General features: G+C 31.3%; 1 protein-coding gene across 1 annotated transcript; it reads right to left on the bottom strand.

The window, feature by feature from the left end:
* Positions 1 to 747: 747 nt before the first annotated feature.
* Positions 748 to 12,261, bottom strand: LOC109536948 (sugar transporter ERD6-like 6). Its single transcript, XM_019903433.2, has 3 exons — positions 11,795 to 12,261; positions 9,128 to 9,400; positions 748 to 2,469 (listed from the first exon to the last, which is right to left on the bottom strand). Exons 2-3 carry the CDS (start codon positions 9,285 to 9,287, stop codon positions 1,151 to 1,153), a joined length of 1,479 nt encoding a protein of 492 aa, XP_019758992.2. The 5' UTR covers positions 9,288 to 9,400; positions 11,795 to 12,261; the 3' UTR covers positions 748 to 1,150.
* Between the last annotated feature and the right edge of the window lie 1,680 nt (positions 12,262 to 13,941).

The following is a 13,941-nucleotide window of genomic DNA, read 5'->3' on the forward strand; positions in this document are numbered from 1 at the left end:
AATCCGTGTTTTCCGTGTGTTATTGTTATCGTTTGTGAAGTTGACATTAATTTAGAAGTTAGTTTGTTCCTGTTCCGTAGTTAAAGTTGTACCGAGTGAAATAAAAGTTGTAACCAGAAGAAAGAATTCGATACTCGGCCATCCACGGTACATTATTCTTCGACAAAATTGTTGTTGAGAGTGAAAGTTCGTTATAAACGGAAAGTGAATATACGACTAACCCAAAAAGTGATCGTTATATCCGGAAGTTCGTTATAAATGGGATCGTTATAACCAGTAAAAAAATACGTTGGCTTTTATGGATGACGTTTCAATTAAAGGGGAAAAGTTCGTTTTAACCGAAAGTTCACTATAACCGGGTTGAATTAAATATTGAGTTTCTCCTTAGGTCAATCCTGAGTTTTGCCACCTAAAAAAGTATAGGTCTCATAATGAATGCCTTTACCCATATGCGATTTCTCCTTTAAAAATTCGCAATTTCTTAAAGCGAGTAGCAGTTTCAAATTTTCATCTCCTTTAGAATACGTTTAACTCAAACTTTACTACAGATGCTCAGAGTTGCATAAAAATCTCCCGGAATCCTGAGTGTTGCCAGCTTAGTAAATATCGCTCTCAAGGTTAATGTTTTCAAGTAGTAATTTGAAATTGTTCACATATTTAGAAGATAAAGTTTGTTTTTTCATTTTTAGAAAAGTTAAACAATGCGTCCTTTGCATTTTCGACGTTTGGGAGAAATAAAATGTCTGGTTTTCTGTTCAATCTCTATTACATTGGTGTTAAGTTGCTAGTGAAACACCGTTGTATATAAAATTACCTAAAAAATGTATATTTCAAAAACGTTCTGTAATAAAAAAAGGTTTTATTAACAAATTGATGATTAAAAAATATAACATTAATAATTTAATGTAAACAAAAACAAAAATTCGTTTAAAGAAAGAAGAAATATTGCGGTCTAAGAGGTTTTTAAGTATGTTTTCATGAGCCTTACATCTTGGAACTTGAATTTCCCATTTAAGTCAATCGCTATAAATTTACGCTTCCACCGTCAGAGGAAAATCCCTAATGTTTAGTTAATTGATTGTACGATTTTAAACCACGTGATTCTTCAGGAAATCTCATACAGATACATGCATATGTTTCTCAATGCAGATTATTTTTTATTTGTTATTTGAATTGAGGTAATGGTAATATTTGCACTGTAGCGATTTTCCTCTATCAACGGCGCCGTTTTCGAAGGTATAAAAATGCTGATAAAAATCACTGAAAATATATTTATGCACGTAAAAAAGCAAAATGGCACATAAAATTCGTATTGAGTAATCAGAACTTGGAAAATTTTCGTATTGGTTAGAGCTAGTAGGGAAAATAGGATTATAAAATATTTCGTCACAAACGATCTGTAACTCTTGGGAAACCAGTCGTTAATCAATGTAAATGGAATGCTTGCAAGTCCTATCGTATGGAATATTATAAATAAATACATGACTATCACAGACGTATATCTAAAATAGTTATCATTCATTTTAAAATATATCACAATAATTTTACACATATACAAAATCAGAACACTACAACTAGATATAAGTAGTAGAGCTTTTTTGTTGTATCTGGGAGATACGAAAGTACCTATAACTATCGATATAAAAAATAATACTGCGTAGCCAAGCGAAATCATCTCTGGATAAGGCACATTTGATTTGCTAAATATGATTTGCGTGTACACCAATGTAGGTGGAGCGCCGCAATATTGCTGGCATATTAAAAGAACTGTTAACTTCAGAAAATTAATCCGCAAAGTTTTATCTTTCATAATTCGCAAAATCCCATTTTGAATAGGTTCCTCGGATATATTTTGAATCAATTTCCGACTCTCTTCTTCGGGGTTTATATCCGGTTTGAGGAACGACAAAAGCTTCTTGGCGTCTTCGATTTTTTGGGACCGAATCAACTCTTTGGGCGTCAAAGGCAACAAAAATTGAGCGGAAAGTACGAACGCAGACACAATCAAACTGATAAGTGAATATTGCGTAAAATCCACAAACGGCCCTACAACATACGCTAACACAAATCCAGAAAACCCATAAAAATTCACCAGCTTAATCAAATACTCCGATAAGGGCGCTTCGGTCATTTCTAATATGTAATTCTTTATTTGCCCCATGGCATATCCATGACCAGCCCCTATCATGATCCTGCTCACTAAAAGACCGTAAATATCCTGCGCCCTCCACATGATGATCCATCCGAGAAGTATACAGATATTTCCAAAAATTATGCCATATTTCGGCCCCAATCCTAGTTGTTTGGACGAAAACATTGTCCCGAATGACACACCAAATAGGAGGAATCCAGCTATCATTGCGCTTTGATCCATAGTGATTTTTATAGGTGAGTCTGCTGATAACAGAATCTGGTAGTTCGAAGAGGGCCATCCAAGCATTAATCCGAAAGGAATACATGTGAGAGAGGCTAGAAATTAAGAAAAAATACAAATTGTTAAGGATGGTTTATATTAAGCATCTCGATCGGATTTTGGAGCGATTTGAGAAAAACATTCCAATGCATTTAAACATTTTATATTTGTTTACATGAGAATGATGCGTTGTACAACGAAAACTCAAGAGTTATGATATCCTATTTAGCCAACTTTACAAATTCATGATATTCTATTTCGCTGCTAAGCATAAAGGAAATATTTAATTATGCTTACGAAGTACATAATGTTCTTTAGTTTCACAGATAGCATGTAAACTCATCAGCATTAATTCAGTATATATTCACACAAGCCTGTAATAACGAACAGTTGTATCTTGAAGCTGAAATCCATGTCAATTGAAATACAAATTGTTTTAAACACTCCCTTTCCAAGGAAGTGATTTTAACTCAAGTAAAGTTTTTTGTTTGGAATTGAACAGGCAATCAAAAGTAATTTTTTTTTTTTGATAAATCAGTGGCGCACTATTTTTTTCTTCAAAAATATTGAATGTTGTGACCACAGCATAAATATTATATTATATGCTTTGTGCTGTGGTTGTGACGATACGCGCGCCACTGGAGAACAAAAGAAATAGTTTCATTCAATAGAAATATGAACATTTGAGGTCCTTAAGAACCCTCATTTATTAGCAATTTTCATCTTAGAATAATGCTAGCGATCATTTTCTGAAGTTTGTGAGAGTACTATTGAATCACCCTGTATAAAACAAGTGTGATTGACTGAGTTTAATGAATTAAGTTGTAATAATTTTCTTGCATTCTTGAAACTGAATGCAAGTTATTATTTCAAACTTGACTTGATCTAATTAATTGATGATAAAACCATTTAAATTTTTTACTCCAAACCAAATAGTGAAGATATATTTTCGCTTCCCAAATAAATATGAAAACTTGAAAATTAATTTTATTTAAGGAAAACATCGTAAGTATATCGTCCCCTCAGAGTTGCTTCACTCGAAAGCTTACAATATTCTGCCAAGTTTTGTTCCAACATTGTTACAGATGGTTGTGTTCAGAAAACACAACATAACTTATTTTTCCCATGTTTATCATGCATTCTTAAAATTACGTTAATTTTTTTAGTTTCTATTTTTATTTTTCTGTAGTTCTTGTTAGCGAAGTGGGAAGAAAAAACTTATTTCCACGACGACCTAAAAGCCCGAAAAACTCACCAACTTCCACCAATGCACAGTGGTCCCGCCTTATGGGCAATACGATCACTTTGGTTTTAGAGTTAATATGTTATTTAAAATGTAAGATTTTCATTCGAAAATCAATTTTTCAAATATGTTTTGGAAAATAAATTAACAGTTATTTGGACTAAACTGGGGAGAAACCTTGAAAACTCGATAGATAAGTTATGGACCACTTTTCAAGCCATTTGATTGGGGAAAATATTTATTATAAAAGCAAGTAAATTATTTTAAAAAAAGCTGAATGGCTTTTAATACAATTTGATTACATTTATAGACCAGCTAAGATTATGAAATATCTTTTATGAGAGCTATTTTTTATTTTTTTATTAGAGCTATTAGAGAAATATGATTTTAATGAGAGCTTAGGTATAACAGTTTCAATTTGAAAAGATAGTATTAAAATGTAACAAAGTAAACATAAGTATGAAATAAATCCAAGGCATTCATTACATAATTTTCAAGATTATGGAAAACTTAAGATTAAGTGGCACCAAACATTTACACGTAAGGTTTAACAATAACTAACTAAACTTCTGACTTGGTAAAAGTTTGAAGTTACGTTATTGACCTTCTTGTAGCAGATGAAACACATCCTTTAATAACATCGAATGGATCGAATGGATCTGAATATAAAATAAGTCTATGCAAAAGATTTGTGTTTGTAAGAATACGAGAAGCTTTTCTAGTATTATCACGTCTAAATAATTTCATGTTTTGGTTGGGCAATTATGCAGCTTCTTCAGAAAGTTCGCCTATGGATAGGAGTGCAAGTACAATTATTTTGTCAGCTGAAGCGGGTAGATAGGTCTAAGTCCTCTAGCTATTTTTAAAGCATATATTTAAAAAAAATTTGAATTAAGTTTATATCCAGATTATATATGTATATATAAGGTCTCTATTTAGGCCTGTAATTTCAGACAAAATACCAGAATTTGTAAAAAATCGTCGTGCGGTATTTCCATCGTCAGATGTACCACTTCCTCCACTTCGCGGCTTTTCCACAATCAGGCTTAATATGAGTATGATCTAAGAGCGATTGCAACTCAACTTCTGCAGATGTCTCCGATACTTGTTTACCAGAAGAATAGCACTTTTCTTTTGCTTTAACAATTTTCTGGTAAGAAGGAAAAGGATTTGATACAACTTTTGAATTAACGAACTCATTAATTAAAATATATTGATGCTTGGTCACTTTCGCTTCGACGATGAGTGAAAGTATTTCGTTTCTGTTAAGCCGTAAATTGGACAATCTTCTGCGTTTCGAACTCCCACTACATTCTTCAAAATCTTTTTAAAATCTTTTGCTTTTTTTTGTTCACAGTACATGATCTTCCAGAAACTCTTGGCGTTTTACGGGTATATGTACCACTTCCTCTTGTTGAAGTGAAAACGTTTGTTCAAGTGGTAGTTCACAAGATAGGAAAGGTAGAAAGATAGGAAATACGATTCTCCAAATCGATTGTTTCTATCCAATCTTTCCATTGATGCTACTGAGCGGAGTAGTAATTAACTCCGCTAAGATTTTACGGATATTTCCTACGTTAGTATCAGCTTTTTTCAAAAGCCAAATATCAAAAAGTTATATCCTGATAAAAGTGAATTAACTTTGTTATCTGTAACAAACAAATACGTTTTTTTAACACTACCTTTTTTAGTGTACAGGGTTATTGATTGAACTTTGGCCACCCCGTTTTTGCATATAATTTGAAATTTAGAGAAAAATGTTGAATACAAAAATTGTAGATATTAACGTCTAGTTTATTTTAAGATAATACCAATTGATACAGGGTGTCTCAAATTCAAGTGGCAGACTAAACTTATCTTTCTTTAAATGTAAGGCCGTACTTTTTATTAATATTTTTCTCTAATTTTCAAATTCAATGTTAATACGGGATGGCCAAAGGTCAATCAATATTGGTTTTTAAAAAAACTCAAAAACAGTTGAAAATTAATATTGAACATTTATATAGAATGAGCCTAGAGTTTTTCGAATAGCTCGAATATGCAATAAAAAGTACGGCATTCCAATTAAAAAAGGTAAGTTTGGTCTGTCACTTGAATTTCAGACACCCTGTATCAATCGATACTACCTTAAAATAAACTAGAAGTTAATATCTGCAACTTTGGTATTATACATTTTTCACTAAATTTCAAATTAGCAATAACCACCCTGTACATAGTTAAACACTGCTCTCTCTCCACCCTCTATCTCTAAAACGGTTTAACGTATTAAAAAAATGTTGAAACAAAAGTCGCAGATAATTTAATTCGCTACAATATTCATAATRTTGTAACGGAAATGGCCTGGGGTACTCACGTTTGGAATGGGGGATCGAAATTCATGGTATTTCAGTAAATGGGAGCCCCATTTGGACCCCATTTACATTCTATCGATAGCCTTTTTCTATAGGAAATAAAGATTATTTATTTCAAATTAGATAAATTTCAAATTAGATGAAGAAACGGGGTGGCCAAAGTTGCCAAAGTCAAAAACAGTTGAAAATAATTATAGAACATTTATATCGAATAGGCTTAGAATTGTGCGAATAGTTCGAATATGCAATAAAAAGTACGGCATTCGATTTAAAAAAAGGTAAGTTTGGTCTGCCACTTGAATTTGAGACACCCTGTATCAATAGGTATTATCTTAAAATAAACTAGACGTTAATATCTACAACTTTTGTATTTAACATTTTTCACTAAATTGCAAATTAGATGCAAAAAGGGGGTGGCCAAAGTTCAATCAATAACCTTGTCATTTTAGTCCAGTGATGTTTTTTGGTAAAAAATGGTTTAAAACAGCACATATTCTTACATATTTTATTGTTACTAGATTTGTTACTAATCCCATATTGATATAATTTGAAAAGTTGAGCAGTTTAGTCACAAAACGTTAATTATTGGAAAATACAAGCAGTCAAAACTAACCAAGAGGGATAATAAAATATCTTCTTATGCACATTCCGCGACATTTGGCGACATTTTTCCTTATTCAATCTTAAAGTCGAAATTTCAAGCATTTTTTGAAGGCATCTAATATGCGGGGTAGCGTGAGGTAAAGTATTTAAAAGCTACCATATTTTCAACATTAAAATAAACTATGCAAAAAAAAGTTGATGGAGGATACTCGAAAAAAATATAGGATACATTAATTACATACGCATTTACAATTCTAACTATAAACATGTATACCCTTACACTCCCATTCCATTATTACAGCGCTTGTTTTCACAATTTCTGTCTGTTGTTTTCACACAGGTGAAAATTATTTCTTACATCTAATGAACTAGTTTTTTCCGGTTCAAGTTAGTAAAATTTAGATATTTCTGAGTAATTTGACAATGCTTTAAGGCAAAATAAAATTATGGATATTTTTGATACGTGACCGCAGATGAAACCACAGTGCAATGGCGATAAAAACTCTCATGGCCAGATTGAATATACAAAAAATGTATTTTATTATCTTTTTATAATAAATTTATAATTTATTACGGTCTATTTAAAAGCCTCAGGTTAGCTTTGCCGTCTGTCTATTGTCTACCATTGAGCGTTTGCCTATGTAATACTAAAATCTCTTTTTGATTGCAAAATCGCTAAATATTTTTAACATTTAATATGAATTTTCGAGACCAATTTGTTGTTTTAATGTCTCTTCGATTTAAAGATTCGAACCTATAGTTGATCACATTATCTGTTGCTGATAAAACGCATTCTTTTTGCAACAAAGTTTAGTTGCTAAAATTGAAATCCCGGAATGAGAATTATTAATCAAATATAATCAAACTTGTACAAAATTCAATATTTGCGTAAACGCTCACTCTGTATAATCTGAAATAAATCGGCTTCGGACTTTGAAGATTTTATTAAAATAAACAGAGGTTTTGACACAAAATTCTTATTAATTCTACACGTGTTTCACTTAACGAATCTCATACATTGCAGATGACTGTCTGCACATGCAACTTTTACAGCTCAACTAATTACGCAACGTCGATGCCAAATTATAATCAATTAAGTAACATGTGAACCAAACGAGTCGTAGACAATTTAATCATACGAACAATTTTTTACATGTTTATTACATGAAAATAAATAAATTATATTGTTATTCAATGTGATAAAATAGTGCCGAGTGATTAGTGAATGTACTCAAATTTTGAAAGGTACTGTATCTTCCTGGATTGTTTGATGTTGGTTAAATAAATATTGTAGGTATATTAAAAAATATCTAGCTATCCTTTAAAATTCATGTCCGTTTTATGTGAGGAGTGTCCCATCACATGCACTTTTATTATTCATTATTTTGAGACTTGAGCAGACTGATCGATTTATTATCTACAATAAACCCCTTAGTTCAAACAATCGGATACTGCGTTATATTCAACAAATAGCAATATTTGAACCCAGAAAAAGTTTTGTTTGAATAATCGCGTGCTTATTGACATTTATATTTAAAATTCTCTTCATTTGTTCCTCGAAGTAGTACATTTTATAACTAACAATTGATCGCTTAAATTGTTTTGTATACGTTCATACAGCCTTAGCATATGTGACTTGACCTAGTTGCATATTATGTGTATTTATTTAATCTATATGATTTGACTTAAGCAGTGCGTTTGAAGGAAATCGCTATTAGAACGGGCTCATTTAGAATATTTGCATCTAAACAAAGTTTGGATTTTCCAGTTGATCTCGTACTTGAATTATACCTTGAAAAGTCTGTTCATGAAACATTTTCCGCGGTCGCGTAGAGAACATTTTCGCAGAAGCGAATTCAATTTTGATCATAAATTATGAATGTTAAACTCTCAACTAAAAGAGCATTCTTTATGTTTTACGACTTACTTTATTAGGTACGGTATTAGTACTAAATTATTCACATGACTGGAAATTCGATAGTTTATCTGCAGAAGATTTTTATCTACAAAATTTTCAATTTTTGTCAGCCAGACATTAGCTGCGGAATAATTTGGACTAACATTTGAGATGGGGAAGTTTGTTTTAAATATTCGAAATATCCAAATATTTCGTGCAAAAAAATGAAACATTTGATTTAAACATCGACTTAAAATATTGTTTGGGTTTGAGCGATGTTTGCACAGTGAAGAAATAAATTATACTTTCACTAGTAATATTTACTTTGGGTGATTTTTCCTTATAAGTAGCGACGAATGCAACATCTTTATAATGATATTTTAAAATTAGTCTCAGCTTCATTGCGTCATCCAATGAAAATCAAGTATCAATTACTGCAGAAATCATATTCACTTAGAAGGATTCTATTGGACAAATTTATAAGACATTTCAATAAATTTCATTGGGAAATTTGCATGCAATTAATAAACGGTTCCAAGACGCCACGATATTATTATTACCCGTTTACTAGAGGACAAGTTTTGTTAAGTAATTATTTTAAAACAATGCTTATCACTTACCACATGCTGAAGGCAGTATTTGCCAAGCTCCAGTTCTAATATGGGTTGCCATCAAATTTTCCACTTTTTCTTCCGGCGCGTCGAAAGTGTAAGTGACTTCTTTTTCCCCATTTTGATTTTCGTAATAGTTCTCCTGGCGGTTGTGCAGCGGTTTGTTCATTTTTTAAATACACAAAAAAGTCAATATTTAACTTCAAAATTTTTATTATCTTTGTTTAACTTTGCGGCCGGAATTACGTTTAGTCATGAGCTTTTGCGTCTCTGCTAGAAGTCCTAAAATTCAAATGATATTGCAAATTTGCTAACTACTCTGACTTTTAATAAAACTGAATAAAACGTTCTGGATGCTCTTCAAATTATTGCTTGGTGAAACCGGACTTAATTGATGGGTTGAATGAATTTAATTGGGTATGTTCGATACAGAGTGATTACTTTGATACTCACGTAATTGTCTATAGTTTTTCTGTGTAATATAGTTAATTTTTCCGTTAATTGGAATCATCTGTGTACAGAAAAATGGGAGGAAATGAGATTTAAAATAATTTTTTTCGGAGAAATATTATGTCGCATGATAGAGAATAGAACCAATTTGCGTGTGCCAACTCTAAACTACCGATGCTAATCATTTGATGCTTTTGATATTTTGAATCCGGTTATTTTAGAAAATGTTCATATATTTACAGGTTTTGAGGAATAATGAATAGCAACTATTAGTTGAAAAATGTTCCTTACTTATCAGCCATAACCCATTTAAATTGCTCTCTCCCTCCGGACTATGAGACACTTCATCGCATTCGAAAATGTTTACTGCAACTGTGATCGAAACGTTAAGAAACAATTTTAATGGTTCACGGCTTGTAAACCCAGAAAACTTGTAGAAAGTAAGTGTTCAGTGTGAATAGTAATTATTTTCAAAAAAATATTCCATGTCCATGAATTGCAAATTTGTATCGTTTCAATTGCTTATAAAATAGTAAATTTAAGAGACAATAATTGCTCACATTTAGCTGAATTAAAGCTTTTAAGTATATTGACTTTTTTTAGAGCCGCTACAGCAGCTAAAGTGACTTTAGCACTATTTTGCCATATCATGAATTTAATCAAAATTGGTGGTAACAAAAACCTGGAAGCATTGAAGGCTGACACTTTCACGTTTATTTTTTGTGCAGTTATTAAACCTTAGAAAATCACTAAAATATTCAATACAGCAATTCGGTATTAAATTCATTATTAAGTACATTTGCAGAATCAGATAATGTCAGCCACAACTCTATAGCTATTTGAAAACTTGTCTATAAATAAAATTTAATTTCTGTCGTGTGAGTTTAAAGAAAAAAAGTGGCAGCCATCAATAATCATAGTTAATGTTAAATAAATATTCCTTGACATGTTCAGTAAAAATTAATTTACATCAAAAATTCGTCATTTGTTTATTAAGTCTATTAAACTGGAATCATTAGTTTCAATTAACAGTTAGACTGTCTAGCAGCGGTTTCATTTTTGATTGGAAAGGCGGAGCTTTTGTCACAATTTTTTTTTGATTTAGCTTAAATATTTGTAACCAACGAAATTTTAGATGCAGTCAACTAATAAAAAAAACATTTTAAAAAACTTTAAAGATTAATAAGCTTTAAACATTGGCTAGTAGTAGGTACATATTTTCAGTAGAGTAGATAAGCTCATTAGCTTCCAATGGCCTTATAATTACTCACTAAAGATTGTTTGGAATAAGTAATTTCTATTGCAATAGGGAATATATATGTATCATTTTATATTTTTCTGGCTAGTGAAAATATCTTTGCTTCGATACCTCAGTTAGCCTCTTTGCCTACTAACCATACATAATGTTTTAGCAGTGCTTTCTAATATTTGGCAACGCAAATTGAGACTTAACTCGATAATGTTTGATAATTTACGACACTTTGGTAAACATTTTTTGCACTAATTTGTGTATATAACACTATATATATAACGTTGAACTTTAGGATTAACCATATATGCAGAAGTTATCAGCATGTAAATATTAGCAAATTCAAGTACTTTAGTATTAACAAAGAATTTACGACGAGGAATCGTGAGATATTTGTTTTTGACTTAAGTCTGCTATAAATGAAGACTGCTGTTGATTAAAAAAAAACATTATGTTTGATAAAATGTGTGTGTAACTTTCAGCTACAATGTCTTAGACTGAGAATTAATATAATATTATAGTCAGTCTATTTCTTGCAAGTTTTCGAACATCATCAAACTGCTAACGATTTTTAATCGATTAATTTTCGAGATATACTGTTTTATTAGCTATTAATTTATATAAAATGATTTGAATATGAACATAATATATAACAAACCTTTTGCATACTCGAAGAATATTCCATTTTGTTTTGTATTCACAAATGTACCAAACTTTTTTAGAAATTTGAAACGAGCTATTAGATTTCACTTGCATTTGGAGCGCTTCCTCACGATAATTTTGAGCGTTTTAAAATTATGCGATTCGAGAAACTACTATTAATTACAAAACATTGTATAACTGACTTCGGAAAATTTTATTAAATATTACACTTAAAATAAGCTGTTAAATATTACAAGCACATTCATCCTAGTTAAATAAAAAGTATGCCCCTGAAAAAATGTTTCTACTTTCATTTGCTAAACACTTGGACTTACCGAATTAAGGTCATCACCCTGCTTTGAACATTCCACGAATTCTAAGATTGATTAAATGTACGGTTTTCAGCGTTTTAAACAGGTGGAAATGTTCCTTTATTACCATAATCTGCTTTAGAATTATTGGTGGCATATTTTCCGAGAATTACGTTTTTCTAATCACACTAGCAGCTAAAAGTAGGTATACCTACGAGTACATCGCTTTCCTTGTCGCAACAGTGACCGTAATACTGGTGGTGGAAGGTTGGGTAAAAATACCCATTCACTCGCAAAACTACATGTGTTCATCATTAATTTAATGAGCTACGATAGTCGAGCAAATGTCGTCAAACTGTGAAGGATCGTTGAGCAAGTTATTTTTATGTAAAATGGGATTTTTTCAAATCATTTTCCTGATTATTGGTGATTTTTTGCAATTGGCTAATTCCACATAAAATCTCGGCAAACGCAATCAGACATGCAAATAACTAATTACATACTCAACGTCGAGATCGTTTTGAGGCACGGATACTTACCGGATTTTATGTCGGTTTATATTCCATGGTCAAGACATGTAAATTTACGAAAACTCAGTAATAAAACACGGATAATGGCGAAACTGCTCATAACGAATGCATTTCGTTTTTATAGTGTATGTAAACTAAATGATTAGTAATCAATTATTTGCATTCATCCCAATTTTATGTTCTGGGAGCAGATAAGGGAGCGAAGAACGAACTAAAATTAAGAATTTAGTGAAAGTTTTCAACTTTCTTGAAATTTTTTTTTCTTTCTTTGTTAAATTTAAAACAATTTAAGAAGAACCGGAAAAAATATAAAGATACCATATAATGCAGCGATTTATCTGTGATGATCTAATTTTACTGGAAAGTTAGCCATAAAATTTACATTTTTTGGGTGAAGTTGTATTTTGTGCGCTTACCAAAACGCCGTTAATATCGAATTTGGAGTTTAATAGAACACTAGTATTTCACTCTTTTCTACTGTTTACCGTTTTATAGTTCATAACATGTATACATAATACATATATTCAAACCAATTTCAAGCTCAAACTTACCACTTAAAAGTGTTTATTCTCCAGCCTGTCGAGAAATCTCTTGAATAAGGTTTAGCTTCACCATTATATGTGAAACGTTCACAACTTCATTATTGACTTTTGCTTTTATATCTATTAAGAGCTATTAAGCGAAGGAGCGCGTTAATGGGAAATTTGTTTGGCCAGTGATTCCTATCAACAACTGTTAAGTATAACAGTAGACAAAAATGGAAAGTAAATTTATAACATTTGCGCAATCAATAGAATCTGTTATTTACTGAAAATGGTGTTTTCGATTTTCAATGCCAAAGAAATAATTAGTTTCCATCTGGAATCAACATTGAATGCCAACGTGTTGATGTAATAAAAAAATAGGGGTTAATTAGTCGTTTATTTATTTCTACAGTATTATAAATACGTTTTTTAAAATCTATGCGGAAGACACTAATTGAGTTCCGCTTTTTCAGCTCCTTTCATCTTATTGACCCTACTTTTCCATTCACTCGACATCTTTAAGCTTTCAGTTCGCTTTGCAATCCGTTCTTCCTTCAGACAGGAGAGCATTTCCGAGTAATTTGAGTTGCAATATCCGACCAGCTGCAGTACCATATGATCGGATCGACACTGTCTCCAATCGGTTATCAACTGATTGCATTTATCAGTATGTAGATGAGCTGATAGATCGGTATGCATATTCAATCTAAATGTAAAAATTGTAACTGCCAATGTAGGGTTTTGACATAATTTAGGGTTCATTTGAGCTTGATAGAGTAGGTAAACTATTATGAGGCAACGTTCGGAAATAATTTCTTTTTTTGCATTTTTCCTTCAATTTTGGTACCTGGATTTTTACTTCAGTATCTGGGTTTTTGCCTGGAAGTGTTTAAAAACCACTAGCCATTCTGTTTTATTTGCGAGAATGATTTAATTTATTATATATTAATACCATTTTTTTACAAACTTCTGAACTTACTTAACTGAAAAATTACTTAAAAAATTATTTAAAATTAATTATTAATTTTGCACAGACGAATTATCAGAGCGAATTTTCATATATTGTATTATCCTACTATTGTTACACAATTTATTAACATACTCTTTTTTAGGTTCA

Source organism: Dendroctonus ponderosae, unplaced genomic scaffold, assembly GCF_020466585.1.
Source record: "Dendroctonus ponderosae isolate FM_Combo_2020 unplaced genomic scaffold, Dpon_F_20191213v2 Dpon_F_20191213_2, whole genome shotgun sequence".
Classification (NCBI taxonomy): domain Eukaryota; kingdom Metazoa; phylum Arthropoda; class Insecta; order Coleoptera; family Curculionidae; genus Dendroctonus; species Dendroctonus ponderosae.